At 42.5% G+C, this 21,797-nt stretch overlaps 1 protein-coding gene across 1 annotated transcript in view; it reads left to right on the top strand.

Annotated features, from left to right (window-relative positions):
* Positions 1 to 20,310, top strand: part of LOC109999886 (insulin receptor) — a 62,732-nt gene extending 42,422 nt beyond the window's left edge. The window contains exons 5-21 of the mRNA XM_020655041.3: positions 1,359 to 1,503; positions 1,878 to 2,092; positions 4,333 to 4,459; positions 5,160 to 5,416; positions 6,909 to 7,076; positions 8,572 to 8,770; positions 10,170 to 10,453; positions 11,045 to 11,184; positions 11,797 to 11,956; positions 12,084 to 12,183; positions 12,285 to 12,352; positions 13,598 to 13,827; positions 14,837 to 14,947; positions 16,407 to 16,566; positions 17,075 to 17,204; positions 18,040 to 18,174; positions 18,430 to 20,310. Of these exons, the coding sequence (XP_020510697.1) occupies positions 1,359 to 1,503; positions 1,878 to 2,092; positions 4,333 to 4,459; positions 5,160 to 5,416; positions 6,909 to 7,076; positions 8,572 to 8,770; positions 10,170 to 10,453; positions 11,045 to 11,184; positions 11,797 to 11,956; positions 12,084 to 12,183; positions 12,285 to 12,352; positions 13,598 to 13,827; positions 14,837 to 14,947; positions 16,407 to 16,566; positions 17,075 to 17,204; positions 18,040 to 18,174; positions 18,430 to 18,787 (2,987 nt within the window). The 3' untranslated portion in view covers positions 18,788 to 20,310. The remainder of the gene's footprint in view (positions 1 to 1,358; positions 1,504 to 1,877; positions 2,093 to 4,332; positions 4,460 to 5,159; positions 5,417 to 6,908; positions 7,077 to 8,571; positions 8,771 to 10,169; positions 10,454 to 11,044; positions 11,185 to 11,796; positions 11,957 to 12,083; positions 12,184 to 12,284; positions 12,353 to 13,597; positions 13,828 to 14,836; positions 14,948 to 16,406; positions 16,567 to 17,074; positions 17,205 to 18,039; positions 18,175 to 18,429) is intronic.
* The last annotated feature ends 1,487 nt before the right edge of the window (positions 20,311 to 21,797 follow it).

Genomic DNA, 21,797 nt, shown 5'->3' with positions numbered 1-21,797 from the left:
GTACACTCATTCTTAAGGAATAGAAGGGTAAGTGCACAGATAATTGCACAATCACACTAAAACATGCTGTGTGCAGCATTTTGATGTAGTAAAGTAAAATACTGCTGAAAAAACAGTTGCTACAGAGACATTATTGTCAGACAGATGTATATTCACAGAGTAATAATAATAATAAACGTATAATGTAGGTGTCAGGTTTCAAGGTTTCTTTATTCTTTTTATGTGTGTAGATGTGAGCTCAGCGTTCCAAAGACAAAAGCAACACTTTAAATGTCACATTAAGTAAAATACACTTTACTATGTTATTCTAACTCTAATATGTGTCTCTAGTCTGTCTACAAACCCCTCAATTTTGAGAAAAGTCCTTCTTCGTCGTCTTTTACCTGCTCCACTTTTCAGAAAACAGGCTGTTTGGAGATTTTCCCCCTCATGACATCACAAAGGGCAGTAACACCTCTCACATCTAGGTGTTTTTTCTGCCCTCTGCGTTTGCCTTCTCACTGTAAACAATAGGGCATGGTGCGTGAGTCCGAGGCACCAAAGTCCTTCCAGAGAGGGGGCAGGGTCAGACACAGCTCATTTGCATTTAAAGCTACAGACACAGAAACAGCCTGTTCTGAGCAGGGCTGAAATAGAGGAGTTTATAGACATGATCAAATACAGGATCAGAGTGGATTTAGAACAAGAAACTTTACAGACATGTTTTAGGGAGCTCTGAGACGTATTTAAAGTTGTTGAAAAGGAGGATAATATGTGAGCTTTAAAGCTATACAAATTCAAAGTTCACAGACATCCAGACAGAATACATCACAACAAACATCCTCCTTTAAATCAGGTCATGACAAAGTGCTTACACAGACAACCACTCAAGAGTTCAAGATATCCTTACATGGTTAAAGTGAATCATCTTGTGCTAGCTTTGTTAAGTAGTGCCATAGCCGCAGGTTCAAAAGAGTTTCTGTAGCTTTTTGTCCGCCCATTAGGAGCACAACTAACCTGCAGCCAGAGAAGCCTTACGCTGCAGCTATGAATAAACTAAATAAAGACCTGACTGGTTGGGTTGAGACTCTACTACACACAGACTCGACTATTTGACAAAAAAAAACAGACACTATTTTTTATTTATTTAGTTTTCTGTTTTCTTGAATAAAATGTGTGCAGATGTGAATTAAATCTAACATGAAGAATTTGTGCAAAGTAGCTGCTATGTAGAGAGTGCTATAAATGGATAAGCTTATTATTAGACTTATCCTTATAAGGAAGAAAGGTGATAGTGAAATAACAAACTGCAGAGTACAGTTTGCATGCTGTAGGCTCAAAGGTCTCCTTCATAGCTTTGTGTCTTTTGTTCTTTGTAGACAACATCGCTGCTGAACTGGAGGCCAGCCTGGGCCAGCTGGAGGAGATCACTGGCTACCTGACAGTGCGGCGTTCCTACGCCCTCGTCTCCCTCTCGTTTTTCCGTAAACTCCATGTTATTCGCGGAGAGGAACAGGAAATCGGGTGAGACTTTGACTTCTGAGCCCATCTCATCCTCGCCATGTCAGAGCCGCCTCCTGTAATTATGAGTTAAAAGCGGAAGGACTGACCTTTTGAAAATGTCTTTCTGTGGTGGCTGTTTTTGGTTAGACTTTCCAAAATCATACACAAGGCTTCATGCAGACGAGGAGGAAGCCGTTTGTAGCACAATGAACTACACTTACTGTAAAAACGGCAAAAGATAGGCACATGATGCAAATTGAAGGCTAACCATGCTGAAATAGTTTTTCTGCTCATGTAACTCCAGGAGATCTTTTACAGTAAAGTGTCGTACATTTGATGAAAAATATCTTCTTGTAATCTTGCATGTGTGTTTTTTTTGTTTTTTTTTTGTCAAGGAATTACTCCTTCTACGCTCTGGACAACCAGAACCTGCGGCAGCTCTGGGACTGGTCCAAACACAAGCTGACCATCCTGCAGGGACGCATGTTCTTCCACTACAACTCCAAACTCTGCATGTCCGAGATCCACAAGATGGAGGGGGTGACGGGGACCAAAGAGCGGCAGGTCAAGAACGACATCGCCTCCAAGACAAACGGAGACCAGGCCTCATGTAAGAACCTGTGCTCTGAAGACATGACAGTTGTTGTAAGAGTTACCGTGGCAACAGGAAACACAGAGTCCTGCCTGGAACAGACGCAAACAAAGTCATAGTTCTTGTTATGATGGTCATTTCCTGCTCCTCTATGTTTGCAGATTTCTTCCTGCAGAGCTTTTAGTGGCACAGGAACAACAAACAGAGCAGAGCAGATTAATGTATAACATGGGAACACATTGATATATGATGATGTGCTCCGTTTTGTACTTTCCATCTCAGTTTAGGATCAGGGACAGGGTGTGTTCAGGGGTGTGTTCAGGGAGTCTATCAAAAACACACAAGAGACAGATTAGAGCCTTGTCTTAAAAAAAGAAGGAGACGGTTAACAGGAGGAAATAAATGGGGAAAAGATGCTTCAACGAAGTCCTTATCTGGGATATGAGCTGACTTACGGAGGTCCAAGCAGAGCCCCTGCCAGCCCTTATTGGGCAGCAAAACAAAATAATAATCTCCATGAGGAAAAATGATGTTGTTGTTGTTGAGGCTATATGGATGTCAATAGAAAAGTTAAAGTGAAATTAATGTAGAAAACTACTCCACAGCTACTCATTAAATAATGATGCATAACACTGCTGCCAGAGATGATGACCGCGGCTCTGTTTGAACCCTTTGGTCTATTTCTGACTCTTTCTTGAGCCCATTTTTCACTTTTACTGCAACCTTGAAAATGTCCCCAAAATTGTCAGCTTGAACTTCATGAGCGAATGCAAACAGCCACATTTTTCAACATGTCCTGCCAGCCTGCGAGTGTAATTTCTACCAGAAACGCGAGCAAGTATGAGAGGTGGCGATGTTTATAGATAGATAGATAGATAGATAGATAGATAGATAGATAGATGGATAGATAGATGGATAGATAATCCTTATTGTCTGTCCTAACAGGGACATAAATTCTCCTTTGACACGGCTCAAACAGTAAAGACAGCTCACATTAAAAACACAAAGTGCAATACAGACATTAAAAGAGGATTGTTAAAGGGTCCAGCTCCTGAAACCAGAACATGACCCTGATAGAAATATGTAAAAGAGTAAATCAGGCTGTCCTGAAATTGTTCAGTTGTGCATGTGTGAGGGCTTTGCTGTGTTGCGGTTCCTTTTCCTGATTGGTTTAGTTTGTTTTTAAAGTTTCTCTGTTGGACTTTTGGTGAGATTTCCATGTCTTCTTTTAGGGTTATAAAGGCTCCTCCGACAAGAAGAACCCTTAGACAGATATGAAGGTCAGCTACGTGATATCTGTCTGAGCAGATTGATTCGCTCACTATGATGCAGAAAGCCAGGCTAATTGTTGGACTAATAAGGTCAAGTGGAAGGTGTCAGACAGATCTCCAAAACCAGGACACCCTGCTACTTAACGTTCTTTCTTTAATAACAGCATAATTAAAACCTCCAGAGAACAAAACAGGTTTTTGTGTTGAGGTTTGAGGTCATTCAATCTGAAGAGGAGCCCACAGTGTGATTTATACTTACAATGACGAGGTGAAGGCGGGAAGCGGCTCTAAGAGTTTGGCAGGTTTTCATAATTAATCAACAAAATAGTCATTCTCATGACAGGCTGACGCATAGGGCAGCAACAAAGTCCTCCCCCTCCACTCCTTTGATTATGAGAAAGACGCAGTGCTTCAACACCTTAGTCTTTTGAACCTAAGTAAATTAAGTGATTTGTGTGCTCCAGTCTGAGGAGAGGAGTCCACTGAATTGTTTTGAAAGTTTAGGGTCCTTTGGTGAGATCACCGACTTCCATTTGTGGAGGGGCTGAAGCGCAACAGTTTCCTTCTACCCTCCTCTACCTCCTCTCTGTCTCCGCTTCACCTTCCTTATCAAAAAAACTGAACCAATCTTATTATTATTTGGAAGCAAATAAAATGAGTAAAGGGAGTGGATGAGTCTTGATGTTTTAGGACAGCTTCTTCACATTCTTTTCACTGATGTGTTTTCACTCATGTGGTGTCAGACTGTAGTCCATTACCTGAAGGTCAAAATGAAACTCTGCTACCCCCCTAACGAAACAAGAACCCTGACAGTTGAATGGGAGAGGAGCTTTCCTGCATATAATAACAAAAACATTTCTTTCTGAGACAACAGCGATACCTCTCTGTAACAGATAATACAAGTTTAACATAACATCTTACTTTACCTTGAACTCTTCATGCTCTTCTCCCTGATTTTAATTGATGAATGTTGTTGTTGTTTTTCAGGTGAGAACCACGTGTTGAAGTTCACTGTGATCCGAACTGGGAGTGATAAAATATTGGTGAAGTGGGAACCCTTCTGGCCTCCAGACTTCAGAGACCTGCTGGGCTTTATGGTGCTCTACAAAGAAGCGTAAGTCAGTCTTTGTGTCCTCTGTGACGATCAGACCGGGATCTCTGCCAGACACAATATCGTTTAAGATGCCAAAGTACTTTAGAGATAGGAAGGGTTGAATAGAAAAATAAAGAGCAGGTAGATGTCGTCGTTTGTCTGAAACATTGTTTGTATGTTGGGAACATCTCATTTGTTGTCTTTACTAATTCACCAGTAGAGCTTGCACATTCAAAAGTGCATTGTTTACATTCTTTCAGAGATTAAAACAAACTAAAACCAGCCAGTTTCCTCCTTTTAAAACAGCATCATTTTAGTGATAGCCTAGCGGTTATGTTGCATGCCCGATGTAGAGAGGCTGTAGTCCTCGTCGCAGCAGCTGTGGGTTCGAATCTGACCTTTGCCCTTTGCGGTCATCCCCCACTCTCTCCTCCCAACATTTCCTGTCTCTCCTCAGCTGTCCTGTACAATAAAGGCATAAAGGCTCCAAAAAAAAATAACTTTAAAAAAACAAAAACAACAAAACGCAGCATCATTTCAAAGAATTCTCAGGTCTCTGTTGTGTTTTGCGCGGCTTGTTTCCTTTATTGACGCGACGAGTAAAAGCAAGACATCAAATTGGATCTCAATCTCCTGTCTGTTGTTGAATATAATTTTAAGCCCACATATAACAAATCTGTCTTCTGCTTGTTGTTTTTCTCTTTTTCTACACCAAAAAAAGACCTTTTCAGAACGTAACCGAGTTCGACGGGCAGGACGCCTGCGGCTCCAACAGCTGGGTGATCGCCGACGTGGACCCTCCGCGTCGAGCCACAGACGGAGACAGGGAGCAGTCTGAACCGGGTTACCTCATCCTGCCGCTGAAGCCCTGGACGCAGTACGCCATCATGGTGAAAACCCAGCTCTCGGCCTCCGACGAGCACCAGGTCCACCACGGAGCGAAGAGCAAAATCATCTATGTCCGCACCAACGCCACAAGTAAGACTGACTTATACTGTGAGTGCATCGTGGGTTCATTCGACGCCAACGGTGAAGGTTTTTTTTAAATATTAGAATGTAAAAGCTGTTTTCCTTCTCCTGTGCGAGAGTTGATCTATTTTAAGGCTGTTACTATCATTGACTGGTGGCTTCAGTGAGTTCAGTGTCAGTCTGGTTTCTGTCTAAATGACCTTGGCAGAAGAGCAGGGAACAGGAAAGACAGATGGGACTTTTCGCCTGGGGGGTCCTCTGACCAACAGGGTGCTTGCCTCGTACAAGGTGTCTTCATCTCTCAGTCACGCAGCAATCCTAAATCTCTCCCTTCTTAATTGCACTCTTGACACCCACAGAGTGTGTCGTGTGCAGTTTGCGCCCGTCGTCATCACTCCTCGTCTAACTGGCTCCCTTTTTTTCACGATCTGCATTTCCTTTCCGATAAACCAAATTAAACATGACACCCCTCGCTCACAAAGAAACAGGCTTCCAGCAGAGACAGGCAGGGTGTCAAAAAAGGGAGGCTTGTTTTCTACACATCTGGCAGCCGCTCAGGCTTCCTGCTCTGTGTCGTACCTCGTCAGAAGGGCAAAGCTGTCATTACCGATAAGCTGTTTCTGATGAGTCTAGTCTGACAATGCGGTCGGACCAGTGTGTCGCGACGTGAGACGGGGACATCATAATCACTCTAAATGACAAAGAATCTGAGATCTGTGTCTCTTCAGGGTTCTGTGTGACATCCCCACATGCCGCTCCCTCCTGGTATCTATTCTCCTCATCACACACTCTCCGTATGAACTCTAGACGTCGACACCTAAATCTTTGCTCGGTTCTATTTCTGACACTCTCCTCTTCACTCCTACTCCACTTCAGGCCAGGACAAGTCCCTCTTACGTCGCCTCCCACTTGAAAATCTGATTCATCTGTCTGCTCAGAAGACGACTGATCATCAGACAATCAGATAAACACTTGCCACTGCTAGTCCACATGTAGCTGCTAACCTCATTTTGAACTTGCAGCAGTGGAAAACCCACGTTTGTTATTAGCTGTCTACTCAGTCTACGGCAATCAAAGATCAATCATTACACCTGGATGCACAGGATACAAAAAAAACTCTTTCCATTTAATGTCAGAACACTTTGTTTCTGTTTCTCTTCTCGAGTAGTCTGCAGTCTTTTTCTTTTTTAAGATTTATTTTTGGGCATTTTCTGCCTTTATTGGAGAGATGGGACAGTGGATAGAGTTGGAAATCAGAGAGAGAGCGAGAGAGAGAGAGAGAGTGAGTGAGTGAGTGGGTAATGACATGTGTGAAAGAAGCCACAGGTTGGATTTGAACCTGTCCACTTGGAGGACTACAGCCTCCAGAAATGCATGTCCAAAGTCTTAACATAGGATTAAATAATGCACATGCCGGGTCTGCAGGATTAGGATTGAGCGTGAGAAGTGTTTAAGATGTATTTTGATGACTCTTTCTGACATCTCTGTGATGTCTCCTCAGAACCCTCAGTCCCGCTGGACCCCATCTCCTCGTCCAACTCTTCCTCTCAGATCATCCTCAAGTGGAAACCTCCCAACGACCCCAATGGGAACATCACTCACTACCTGGTCTTCTGCCAGCGCCAGCCTGAAGCCAGCGAGCTCTACAAGTTTGACTACTGTCAGAAAGGTGAGCTTCATTGTTAGTGGTTCTGCTTTTGTGTTTTGTGGTTTTGTATGTCTGAGTTCCTTCTGACAGACGCGGTGAGGATTTCTTTTGTCGTCTTTTTATTTGCAGAAAAGCTTTTTGTCCCTGAAAGACTCCTCTATTTCAAGTTGTTGCTGTTTTCTCAGGCACACTTTCTGATCAATGTTCAAGTACTTCATTTTCTTTACAAGCTTTTTATCAGAATCAGCGTTATTGGCCGGGTATGCATTTACACACTCAAGGAAACATACAACCGAATCCGAGACAAAAAGCAAATACGCTCAGCTTAGTTGTTTTTAAAGATTTTTGACCTCACAGAGTTTTCACAGAATAAAAAATGACATCTAACTAAAGGCATAAAGTCTGTTTTTAGAACAGGAATAAAAGGTTTGCTGTAAGCTTGATGACCTCACATGTTATAATATTAATACATATTCCAGGTTTCAGCTGTTGTCATTTTCAGCTCGCTGTTAAAAACATTGATATCACAACTCAAGACATGACAATAGGAGTGTGTGAAAAGAACAGGGTTTGTTGTGTCTCAGTAGGAAGAGAGGTTGGATTGGACAGAAAAGGACAAAGCCATTTGTGGACCAGTTTTTATCTCCGAGTGCGTTTTAACCCCAGTGAGCCATTTGTGAATTGAGCCGTGCTCTCCAACAGGCTGAGTGCTGCTCTTTAACCATTGAGAAAAAAAACATCAATTGCAGTAAAGGTGAATCTTTTGTTAGGGGACTGTTATGTAGCTCAAACTAAATGAATTTTAGCAATGAGACAAGACAATGAGACGGTCAAGATCGACCTCCTGCTTTGACGCGGGTTCAGACAAAGTTCAGACCTTTAATATGGATGAATTATTTCCTGTCACAGCATGACCTACGTCGATTCCCTGCCATCCATGCCCTACCATATTAGCACCCAACCAACCCAAACGTTCCTCTTTTTAACTCCCACATACACACACCAGTGTTGTGGATTTTTCTGTTGGTAATGAAAGATCTCAAGTCAAAGTCTTTTGTCTTTGTGTATTTTATTGTATATAGTAAAAAGTTGGAGGAACACCAACAGAAACTCCTTTGTCAGGAGGGCACTGATTTAGGGTCATGCTGTACCCAGATCCTGAGGAGTGTTCCTGTTGGAGATACAGACCAAGGCCATACAGAGAAACAGTTTCTAATTGCTAAATGACACACGAACATCCTAATCTTTTAAGGTCAAACGAAGACAACAGACAGATAGTATTTTTCCACTACACCAGAGAGAGAGATGGGAGTCTGCAGGGAGGTCATGTTGTAATTTATCTCCAGCAGAAAGGGTGACGATGACAGACGTGCCCCTCAGCCACGAGTGTGGGAGGATGTCTGTGTGATTGTTTTTGTCTAATGTGTCTGTGTTTATCCCACCTGTTACCCCATTCTGTCTGATTAACTGTGTTTTTGTTTTTTTCTCTATTTTTTTCTCTTTTTCTTTTCATCAGGGATGAAGCTGCCGTCTCGGGTTCCCACACAGGTCGACAGTGACGAGGAGCAGAAGTGGAACCAGACGGAGGAGCAGGGCCAGGGGACGCGATGCTGCGCCTGCCCCAAAACCGACAAGGAACTGAAGAAGGAGAAAGAGGACTCGGAGTACCGGAAGACCTTTGAGAATTACCTTCACAACGAAGTCTTTGAGCTCAAGTAAGACAAATGAGATGAAAATGTACAAAACTGTAGTTTGTTTTTAAAACTTTTTGTTTCTTTAATCGTGCCATTAGGAAAGTTACTTCTTAAGTTTTCAAACAAGTCAGACTAAATGCTTTTCTTCTCTTGGTTTCCATGTTGTTATCTTAATGAAGTTCACCTTTGCTTTGAGTGTTGACTGTAGTGCAACAGATGAGGCCTCTTTGAACCATGTGTTGTTTGGTATTTGAATCATGCAAAGAACGCTCCATTAAAAAAAAAAAGTAGCACGAGTTTTGAGACTAAAGAAAGTTTAAGAGGATGCAAAAGGGGGTAAAAAAGTGCAGAACCAATCACCTTGCAGCTGCATGGAAAGACCAAAAAGAATAAAAAACTGAAAATATACAAAAAACTTTTTTTCTACTTGCAACAAAAACATCAAAAAACCTTTATAAGGGTCGGGTTTTATGAGAAAACTTGAAGTTAGAACGACATGTTGGACCACATTAGTGATTAAAAAGTGTGTACTTGTAGTTGATGCATACATCCACACTGTAGGCCTGATGAAAAGTGGAGGTCACAGAGGGGGAGACATGAGATCATTCAGGGATCACAAAATCCAAATCCAGATCTTGTCCCATGTGTGACATTTTTGTGTAGCAAATAAAAAAGAGAGAGAGAGAGAGAGACAGTGGAAGCTCGACTCTGTTCTCATCATCACACAGCTGGTCACTCACGTGTGAATGGATGAATGTTCAGCCCCTTTCACACATGCACTCCTGATGGGTTCAGGACAGCCTGCTGTCTGAAAGCTTCCTGAGTTGCTCTTTCACACAGGTCTTCCCCCACAGCAGAAAATGTTCCCTTTCGGACGGGGGGGGGGGGGGGGGGGTCTTAGGGGGGAGGGCATACAGCAAAAAGGGTTGCAGCGGTATGCTGTTTACAACCTATTCAAGATGGCAGACTGAGCAACAGGAAGTTTACACAGATCTCTCAGGGTGTGATACGTCGTCACCTCCTCCCACTCGAGAATTTTCCTGAATATTACCCACTGTGTTCACACATCTGCCCACCCAGACTTCTGAGGTAAGTTTTACTAGGAGGGTTGCCGGGCGTTACAAGTCTGGATAAAGAAGGGGTGAAAATGGTGGTTGTTTGTGTTTAAACATGCAGCCCATCCAGAAATATGGGGAATTTGGCATCATTGGGTTCCTTGAAAGGCAATATATAAATTTAACTTATTATTATTATTATTATCCAGAGTTTTGTGCGTAATGTGAAAAGGGTTGTTGGAAGTCTGCTTCTCTCACATGTCTAAAAGTTAAAAGATGAAGCTGGCAGTGTAATCTGCCTTCTGGGAGTGTTTCATCTTTCTTCTGTCATATCAAATATTTTAAACTTGCCTTCTCCTTTTTAGACGCTCGAGACAGCGGCGCTCTGTGATGGGCATCGCCAATCGAACACACCCCTTCCTCACCACCGCCCCGAGCCCGACCCATGGCACAGGCAGCCCGGACGAGGACGAGGAAAACTTTGAAAACTCCAAGTCTGTCGTCACCGTCCACGCAAAGGAGTCCACTGTCATCTCAAGCCTGCGCCACTTCACCAGCTACCAGATCGAGATCCACGCCTGCAACCACCCGACTGACGCCGCACGGTGCAGCATGGCGGCGTATGTCAGTGCCCGCACAATGCCTGAAGGTAAGGGTCTGAAGAATGTTGGTCTGTGTAGTCAACTATTTATTTATTTTTTATTTTTTTAAAGGGTCCAAGCCATCTCAAGTTGGAGATGTTGTTAATTTAACATTTGTGGCTACTCATCCCCTTCTCTTATTTTTCAATATGTGGGCGCTTGGTTAGCATATATAAACAATATAGTGTTTGTGTTTCTTATAGGATTCTCATTCTTTTGCTCGGAAACATACAAGTTGTATACTCTGGGAAAACCTTTTTTTTTTTTTTTTTTTTTTTTTAGGAGCATGGTTTACTGAGGGGTTTATGAGGTGTCTTGTTTTTGTCTTTTGGGCTTTAATTCCTTGTTTGTTTTTTGTTGTCTTTGCTGAAATGGACGCCTTAGATTCTTGGAATATATATGAATAATACATATGTATTTCTTTTGGATGTAGAAGGGACATGTTGCAAAAACATAATATAACCTGTAGCCCGACCTCACCATAGACGTAAATGATTCAGCCAATCAGACAGCAAACATCTCATCTTAGATTAAATCCAAACAGACCTGGGGTTTCATTAAGAATGTCACTCATGAAATAATGTGATTGACACCTGCAGATAAAGCCGACGACGTCATTGGTCCAATCAATTATGACGTGGCAGAGAACACAGTGCTGATCTCATGGCAGGAACCTGCGGCCCCTAATGGTATGATCATCCTGTACGAGGTCAACTACAAGAGACTGGGAGACTCAGAGGTAAGGACACACACACACACACACACACACACACACACACACACACACACACACACACACACACACACACACACACACACACACACACACACACACACCCTCTGCTCTGCCTTTATTGCTTTAGTGTTGGGATTTGATGGGCTGGGTCACTGGGTGCATGAGTTCACTTTAAGTTCACTACAACACATAACACAGACGCTCGTTGGTAATCAGAAAGCACTTTGAATACTTCTCCTCTTCATTAAACTCGACGGCCGAGCCTGGGAATGAAAGACATGCTGCACAGACAAATAAGAGGCAATACTTATGACTGCAAATGTAGTTTCAAATGAAGCCTTACGGCCTCACTAATGAGAGAGGTTGACCACTAAACGGAGACGTCATTTAGGCTTTGCATTATGTTTTAGTTGCTATGGAGACAGATCAACAAAACATTTGGCTGGTGCGGCAGTCTGTGATTTTCTTCGGACAGCAAATGAAAAACTCAAAAAATAAAATAAATCTCGGCACAGTCTTTACTTTGTGACTGAATAGTATCGCACGATGTTATTTTAAAGCTTGAAAGTATTCAGGAAAGCCCAGCGCTAATCCTCAGTGTTCCTCTTTCTGCAGGAGCTTCACTACTGCGTGTCGAGGAACATGTATAAAGTGACCCGGGGCGCAAAGCTGAAAGTGATGCATCCTGGGAATTACACAGTGAGGATCCGGGCCACCTCGCTGGCAGGGAACGGATCCTGGACTGATCCCACGTACTTCTACGTCCAGGACGCAAGTAAGTCTCCGTCTGCTATGAAGGAAACAAAGCTACGACTTGGACATCAGGTCTAAAATCCAGAAATACACGTTTTATTATTTACACATACAAGTATCAGCATAGTGATCCTTTACTTGTTCTGCAGGCGATCCTCTCTACTTCGTAAAGATCATCATCGGGCCGATCCTCTGCTTTGTCCTGGTGCTGTGCATGGCCACGGCTGGATTCGTCATCTTCAGAAAGAGGTACACACTTCTTAAATCCAGCTCGATGCCTTCAAGCTTTTAGTTTGTTTTCAATCGTTGTCAGTGAGATTATTTGATAATTTTTGTCCACTTCTCTTTAGTCAAACTCAAGGACCAAGTGGTCCCATCTACGCCTCCTCTAACCCGGAGTATCTCAGCGCTAATGACGGTAAGACCTGATCAATAATACAGAAGATGAAACTTGATTTATAGTTTAGATTTAAGCCAACTCAAGAAACATTTCATGTTGAAATAACAATTAAATTATTATATATCTGGTGAATTTAAAATAAATTGTTTAGTGAAAATTATTTAAGTTATGTGCGCCTGACTTTTTGAAAATATTAACCATTATCACTGCGTTTTCTTATGGTAACCATGGCAACCAAAGACTTACAAACAGCCTTGAAGAACTTTTTCATTTAAACACTTTGTTATTATGATGAATTCCATGTTAGCACCCTAACGCTGAGGTCAGACTACAAAATATTTTTGTCTGTTACCATGGTAACTGTGTCAGATCAGACGGTCACACAGACATACATTCACGACGTGACTTGGAGGAGAGACATGACAGACCACACGTTGGTACCTGACCAATCGTCAGGACCGAATATGTTCCTCTGTCTCATAGTTCCATCTCGTAGCATCAACTTCACCATTCTTTTTTGGCGTCGCCATTTTGTTTGGTAACACTGGTGACTACTGCGCTCTGTGCTCTCATTGGTCAACATCACTGCTGTGAGGGAACACGTCATAGAAAGCAGAGAGAAAAATCCAACATGCTAGACTTCCTGTCGGGAGGTTGTGAGGCGTCTCAGAAGTGAGCTTGATTGTCGCTCACTATGACACTACATGATATGAAACGATCCGTTTCCAGGGTCGACTGGTCCCCAATCCCTTCGCTGCTGGATCAGGCTAATATCGTGTTTGTAACGTGTAGTCTGACCTCGACATAACTGTCTAATTTGAACTCCATTATATACACTCGGGGAATCAGTTTATTTGCATTTGTTTATTTCAGCAGTAACTTAACTTCTTTAAATAACAAATGCAGTTTTCCACCAACTGGTCAAAACATTCTGAGAAACTCTGTTCAGACTGGGAAACTTGATTTGTGGATGTGAAGGCTGAGTGGATGTCCACAAATAAACATTTGGCACACTGAGGACAACACGCGCTTCCCTCTTCCTCTTAGTTTAAGTTAAACTGCTGCAGGCAACGAAAAGCAAACAAACTCAAATTAAGTTGGTTTCTTTAAGGATTGAATTTACTTAAAACCACAGCCAGCTTTCTAAGGAGTATCGAAGAAATCTGACTACTGATGAGTTTTATTATCCAGTAATCCAGTTTTCTTGCCCCGACTAACCTGTGTCTTCTTGTGTGCGTTTGTTTCTCTGAAATGTGTCTGCAGTGTACGAGGAGGACGAGTGGGAGGTGGGGAGAGACAAGATCAACATCTTGAGGGAGCTGGGCCAGGGCTCCTTCGGCATGGTGTACGAGGGCATCGCCAAGGACATCATCAAGGGCGAGGGCGATACGCGGGTAGCGGTGAAGACGGTGAACGAGTCGGCCAGCCTGAGGGAGAGAATCGAGTTCCTGAACGAGGCCTCGGTCATGAAGGCCTTCAACTGTCACCATGTGGTAAGAAGAGACATCAGGCTTTCCTTGAACACACAAACAGAGTGCATTGTGGGATTAGTGATTCATATTGACCATCGTTTAAAGATTAAGGAAGTGTGTGAGTCAGTGAACCATACCTATGAATTATCAAACCCACATGAAGAACAGTTTGTTCATAATGTCCCAACGTGTTCAAATACCTGACCTTTAGTAAAGGAAACCAGCTACAGAGCAGAGGTTTAAAGTGAGCGAGGAAACATCAGGTTTAACTCTGTGTAGTCAGGACAAGGGAGATGGTTCACTTCCCTCTGGGGTAGATCGCCATAGCAACTAATGCTGAACACCTGGATACGAGGAAAACACAAGCTGACCAATCTGGGGGGGAGAGAGAGAGATCAGCCAAATAATGTATTTTTCAACAACAGACTCATTAAACTGTGAAGCCTTTTACTGGTTATACAAACGAGTTAAGAACACTTTTCAATTCTGCTTTCACATTCATTTTATCAGCTCGCCTCGTCTCCGTTTGTTCACATTAAAACCGTCAAACACGGCATGAAAAGCAGTAATTACATTTATGGGAAAAACAGGTCGATGATGCACTAATGTTGTCGGAGTGATATCTTAAATCCTAACATCCGCATCCACACTTGGGGATAGTTTTTTCTGCGGCTAGTTCTTCCTGAATTTGTGTCTGCAGCTGTGGTTACTTTAGTGAAGATTAGGCTTTTATCTTCTTCACATTTTGCTATCATCATTTTCTCTGAGTTTGAGAAACATGACGATCTGCTGTAGGCAAGCTTGGTTTTTTTTTTATGAAGCCAACACAGCCCTCGCTCATAGAAACTCTGCGTTGATTTGTCAGTTTTCTGAGCAGCCTGATCTCCGTTATGAGAGGGTCAGTAGAGCGAGATAAACAATCGATACCCTGAATGTGTTGAGCTTATTTTCCTCAGCCGTTTTGTGCATACTCTAAACAAACTGAATTGAAAACAAAAACCAAAACCTCCCTCTTGCTTGTCTTCCCCAGGTGCGTCTGCTGGGAGTCGTGTCTAAAGGTCAGCCCACGTTGGTGGTGATGGAGCTGATGACCCACGGAGACCTGAAGAGCTGGCTGCGCTCTCTGAGACCTGACTCTGAGGTAACAGCTCACATCCCCCCGAATCACAAACTCAATCTCAAGTGTGTGAATGAATGTTTCATTGATGGTTGAACTGAACAGAAACTCTTCAGTCATGTTCTTCTGCGTTACATTTCTACATGAAGTGTAAAGAAGCCAATCGATGCATTTCTCTTATTAGAATAGACATTTCTGATATTTTAATTCTATCCCTAAGTCAGAAATAATTTTTGCTTTGGGGTGGTTTGACATTGAATTCACATTATTTCTCCCTCAATCAATCGTCTGCTTCTCTTCCTGACGACATTCAGCTCCTCTGACACTTACAACAATACTTTTATAAACGCACTTCACTTCCCTCTTTGTCAAATCCCTGCAGTTCCCAAACTCTTATCTGGGTTGAAGCGTCGTCACAGATGTACAAACACTGAACAACTTAAATCCATCAATATTGAAACAAGCTAACAGTGAACACAATAAGTAAACGCGGACTCTTCCCCTGACACATTTCACTCAATCTGTGGTTTTCTGTCAAGCCACATTCCTCAGATTCTTGATTTAATCACATCGACTACATGTACTTAAAACACACTAAGGACTTTGAGACCTGTCATTGACTTATTTGCGATGTGACAAAGACTCAGACCTGCCGCACCTTTCCCATTCAACAATGTGCACTATAAAAAAAATGCCATGGTGTATTTATATTTGATATGTGTACAGATGATTAACCAGTGAAGTGTGCAAACATGCAGATGGCTCTGTGGTGGGAACAGGAGCAGGAGTGAGTTCTTGACAGAAGACTTGAGCAGTCGTCCTCTAAGTCATCAGGAAACACGTCTTGTTTGGAGTTTAACAGCAGGCTTCCCAAAAGATTGAGAACATTTGAGCTGCTGAGCTGCTCATAGTCAAGTGTTGCAAAAATGGTTCTAATTGTAATGTTTCTTTATGCTGTGGGATGTATGAAATCTACAGTTCACTTAGCAGACGCTTTTATCCAAAGCGACGTACATCAGAGAGTAAGAACAACACAAGCAAGGATCTAGAACAATGTCAGTAAGAGCAAACGATCAGCTTTGAGTCTGATTGGACACACAGGTGCTGACAGGAAGTGACCAGAGGCAAAGCACAACATTGAGGGCAGTTCTTGAGAGCTCTAATCAGTATAGAAACCATCTTATAAGTCATCGTTATCAAACAAAAACAATCATCACAACCATCATCATCATCAATAATATCGAGACCATCATCATTAAGTTAGTAGGTATTCATGAAAGAGCTGGGTCTTTAGCTTTTTCTTAAAGGTGCAGAGGGACTCTGCAGATCCAATGGAGTTTGGAAGTTCATTCCACCACCGGGGGGCAACAGAGGAGAAGAGTCTAGTCAGAGACTTAGGACCCTGTTGTGAAGGTTGGATCAGACGCCTTTCAGGTCCTATGTTAAACAGTATCTAAATCAGCTCTTAACCTGTGTCCTTCAGAACAACCCCGGGCGTCCACCGCCCACTCTGAAGGAGATGATACAAATGGCCGCTGAGATCGCAGACGGCATGGCTTACCTTAACGCCAAGAAGTTTGTCCACAGAGATCTGGCAGCCAGAAACTGCATGGTCGCTCACGATCTCACTGTCAAAATAGGAGGTAAGTTCTCAGCAGGACAAGCATGAACGTTTATAAAAGGAAGCTTTAGGACACTGTTCTGTTCTCGTGTTGTGTCAGGGAGCCTTTGTGTAGGAGTCTATTGTTTGTGTTTTTCTAAATTGTTTTTTTTTTAGATCAAAGTTCAATATGCAATAAAAAGGTTTGCATGATTTAAAAGGCAGTGATGTTGTCATAGAGACTGACAGACGATGCACTCTGATATCACTGACAGAGCTGTAAAAGTAGATTTGATTTATCCTCCTGGATAAGTTTTCACACAGCTGCTATAGATCAAATGCATTTAAACTCACACAGTGCATTACATTCTGGTAACTCCATTTAGAAACAACAAGTGAACTATGCTGCCTTTACTGTAAGTCAACAACAGCATTCAAGCCAAGATGAATCTATTCCTTCAGCTTCTCAAAGTACACACAGCAGTGAAACATTTGTGGAATATATGAATATGAAGCCCTCTCACTCGCCCGACTCTCTTTTACCTTTGCAGACTTCGGCATGACCAGAGACATCTACGAGACCGACTACTACAGGAAGGGAGGGAAGGGCCTGCTGCCCGTCAGGTGGATGGCCCCCGAGTCTCTGAAGGACGGAGTCTTCACTGCAAATTCAGACTGCTGGTCAGTGACACCTCAGATACTGAGTGCGGGGGCAGAGTGATGTTGATGTGCACGGTTTAGTGTCTAGAAAATAAGATGTACAGTCCAGACTCGCTGTTTACATAAAGGAGCCTTAGATATCAGCTGTTATGTATTAATGCTACATAATAAGAACTGATTGATGGATTGCTGTGCATGTTTATAAAATAAAAGTCTGCATCAATCAGTCTCTAAAAAAAGAAGGAAAACGGAGCAGCTAAGGTATTAAATGTAAAGGCATCAGGGTTTAAAATAATAACAAATACAACAAAGAAATAGTCAAAGAGAGGGAGGATGAGAACACAGAGTTTGATAGAGGTTGTATGTTTAAGAGGTGGGTTTTTGGGTATTTCTTTAAGGTGGAGAGTGAGGGGGGGGCGTCTCTGGTGTTTTTTGGGAGTCAGGAGGATGTTTTCTAAAATGTGCCGTCATTGTTAATCATACAGCATGTAAAAGATGATGTAAGGAATGAAATAAAAGCTCATGTGTCACGGCTTAGCGTAGCCTTCATAAAAAAAAATCTATCTATATTTGTGAATAATTGATCAACAAAGCTCTTCCAGAGGTCAATTCTTTTCTGTTTAGTTCCATTTTTTTTTTTAGAGCTTTTAGGTCTAGACCACGTGTGCGCCGCTAACCTGTTTTCATGGCTAACTTTGTTTACCAGCATCTCTCCCCTGCTGCCTCTGCCCTCAGTCCACCCGCTCTCTGCCTCAAGTGTTTACCAACAGATTAACTCTGTCAGGTGTCTTAATTGGCGTGTCCTCATTCTCCCCCTCGTCTCTGTTGTTGTCTCTCTCACTCGCCTGTGTGCCAGGTCGTTCGGGGTGGTGCTGTGGGAGATCAGCACGCTGGCCGAGCAGCCGTACCAGGGCCTGTCCAACGAGCAGGTCCTCAAGTTTGTCATGGACGGGGGCTTCCTGGACCGGCCGGACAACTGCGCAGACAGACTGTGAGTACAAGAGCAGGGCGGTGGTTTGATACAATCAGAGAAATGTATTGTGAATTGTGAATAATTTCAGGCTCACCTCACTGTTCAGTTCATTTACAAAGCTGAAAGTCACACTGGTGGTTTATCATCTCCATTAGAGCTCATAAAAGTTATTTTTTTTTAATAATAAATCCCCTCAATTCTCTGGATCCAACCTCACCTCACTGTAAATGCTGATTTCTTCTGTGATCTCACTCTCCCTGTATCCTCACACAGACACAACCTGATGCAGATGTCCTGGCAGTACAACCCCAAGATGCGTCCCGCCTTCCAGGAGATCATCGAGATGCTGCGCGAGGACCTGCACCCTTCCTTCCAGGAGGTGTCCTTCTTCTACAGCGAGGAGAACAAGCCGCCGGAGAGCGAGGACTTTGACCTGGACATGGAGAACATGGAGAGCATCCCACTGGACCCGTCATCGTACTCCCAGAGGGAGCACTGTTTGGACAGAGACGAGGCCTCCTCCATGGGCCTGAGGGGCAGTTACGAGGAGCACCACATCCCCTTCACACACATGAACGGGGGAAAGACCAACGGACGAATACTGGCCCTACCCCGGTCCAGCCCCTCCTAACACCCCCCGCCCCCCTTTACTCAAACATGTCGCTATAGATTAAAAATATATATTTTTGTTTTTCGTTGTCATTTTATAGAGATCACACTTTTATCACTCTCTCTCCAGACGCCACTCAGTGCATATCTCAGGACCTTATTTTTCTCCTCCGATGCCACAAACACACACTACAGCACGCCCAAACATGGATGCCAGACGACACTTTTTGTATTTAAGGACGAACCTCCCTTGTCTCTTGTCCATGATTGTAGTTTATATACTGTATATATATATTGCAAAGTTTGCTAGACTGGGTGGATTAATGGATTCAACTGTGAAACAAACTCTTGACAAACAAGACGGCTGCTAAACCCACTGTCCCCTCATAAGTCCAGACTGCAATCCCCTCCCCCCCCCTCCTCTCTCGACTCCTTATCCAACCCAAGGATTCATCCCTCGGTTGCTAAGTTTTGGAAAAAGAAAAAAGAAAAGAAAAAGTGCCCTTCTATTTTGTCTGTTGCCTCCATCAGTTGTCATTGAACTTTTGTCTGAATCTTTGTACGCGCGGTAATGACAAACTGAAAATCAAAGACTTCGGGAACTCTTTGTCGGGTGGTTAGGAAACGGTCCATCCTCGAACAAACTCTTCTGATCCACTGGAGAAGCTGGTTGAAGTGGCTTACCTCCTCACACTCTGCAGTATTCCAAAATGGCACACAGGATGAACACAGGACTTTTGTAGGGTTATATATTTTTTAAACTGATTCACCTGTCTTTTCTTTGTTTTTTCTCTCTTTGAGTTTTCACATTTACAGCTGAAGGATATTTAAACTGTTTTCAAAAAACACGTTGGTGAACGAGTTCCTCAGATTGACCAATAGCTGCTTCTTTGGTATATTTTAGTGGGTCTAGAAGATTAAAAAAAAAAAAAGTATATAAATATATATATATATAAATATATTATTGATGTTTTTGTACATAGCTGGTATGTTGTCATTTTTGAGGTCTTTCCGGTTCTAGAAACTGTTTTTACATGTTAGTCTCTTGTGTTTGTTTTTTTCTAATCCAGAAACTCATACTAAGTAGCTTTTCTTTTTTTTTTTGGACTTTGTGATCAACCGACAGCACTTGGTCTTTTTTGCTATGCGAGGCCCCCGGCGACGAGGAGTGTGTGGCGCCTTCAGCTTGAGATGTCTGCCCATCATATGGAGATCAAATAAAATAGTGCTGTAAATAATGCAGCAAGGTGCGTTCATGAAGAGGCTCTGCCCGTCTTTCTCCTTTTTCTCTTACTACAGGTGTCGTCGGACGCTGAGCCGTTTCTTCAGAAGCTGTTTCTTGAGAATCTATTTTGTGTATCAGAAGCTTTTATCACACAACCATGCGAAGGTAAAGTCGACACATTGAACTTCATCCATAAAGGAAGCACAGCTTAGATGAGATATGTTTTTTGCCATATACAACACATCACATCATTGAGTGCTTTCAGCAGAAATCCTTCAAATATTGTTCATCTATTGCTGTGATTAAAGGTTTATTCTATAGCGTTTTTTTTTTTTTTTCATGTGTCACATACATGATCATGATAATGCCATGAACACTTTGAAGTAACAGAATTACATCATAAAGGTGAAAATCAACCATGGATTAAAAACACAAAACTAAACTTAACCTTATTAAAGAATATGTGGGATCGTTCTATAATAGACTTTACCTATGAAATGTTTATGTACCGTGACTTCTCATGTAAATATCTGCAAATGTATAAAACAAAAAGTAACTTTTCACATATCCGATGAAGCTTATTTAAAAAAAGGACTGATAAGAATCCAACATTTGAAATGCTGTGGAGTATCTGCAGTCAGTTTCAATGCTGGAGAGGAGAACTGTAATGCAATGACGCCCCCTACTGGACACAATATGAAATGTAAACCACCACCCCCAGTATGAGATGGTGGGGTTTAACCATGAATACTTTTCAAACTGGTGTGTGCATGCTGAGTAGAAGAGGCCACACTGTTCTAATCCATCACTTCAATATCGTTAAAGTTGTTCACAAAGTTGTTCTTCAGTATTCTCCATTAAAAAAAATACAAACTGTAACGCCCCACCATGAGGCGCCCCTCGGGGTCTAACAACGACCCACAGAAACATGTGGAACACCTTAAAGCAGTGGTTCCCCACCACCAACTCCTTCATGGGAAGTCTGAATGTCTGTAATTTTTTAAACAATGAGATTTATTTCATGAAAGATCGAGCAGTTTGGACCTGAGACGGTGGGAAACATGAGACGGAACAAAACAAACATATTTTAAAAGCACTACATGGACTTTTAGACACTTTTTTTTCCAGACGCACATTCGCGACCCACTGAAAACAGCTCCGTGGCCCACTCTTGGGTCCCAACCCACTAGTTGAGAACCGCTGCCTTAAAGCACGATACTTCTACAAAACATTTAGCACTCAAAAACACTCAAAAGGGGATTTGTTATGAGACATAAATAAATAGTTTACAAAGGACTAAAGCAACAACACACAACCCCTGAATGAGAGGTCAGAGGTCAGCAGCCTCCGCTCCAAAAGTCTCCAAACAACACCTGAGGCTAGGTAACCTTGTTGATTGATCTTTGGCTTCACCTGGGCAGAGCTGGAGACAACGGGAGGGGAGAAGGGACAAACAGCACAGGGACCAACATACAGTCGTTACAGACACATTAAGTCATCACGGGAAAACAGAGGTGAATATAATGTACACTACAGATGCATGACTGCTTAAGGCTTCTTTTAAAGGCTTAATATGTGATTTTTTCATCCAGCAGATGTCGCTCTTGAGCTCCAGCATGAAACCAAAACAACTCGTGCTGTATTGTTGTGTTAGCATGCTAATGCTAGCGATCTTTATTATGCTCGTATCTTCACACTGCATGTAAATTTACCTGAAATGAGCGTGATCTAGAAACACAGTTAAGCAGTGAGTACAGTAAGTTATTCTTCTTTTCTCTAGTCCCTCAATTAAACAACTTTTATACAC

Source organism: Labrus bergylta, chromosome 4, assembly GCF_963930695.1.
Source record: "Labrus bergylta chromosome 4, fLabBer1.1, whole genome shotgun sequence".
Taxonomy (NCBI): domain Eukaryota; kingdom Metazoa; phylum Chordata; class Actinopteri; order Labriformes; family Labridae; genus Labrus; species Labrus bergylta.
This window is presented reverse-complemented; position numbering and strand designations above follow the sequence as displayed.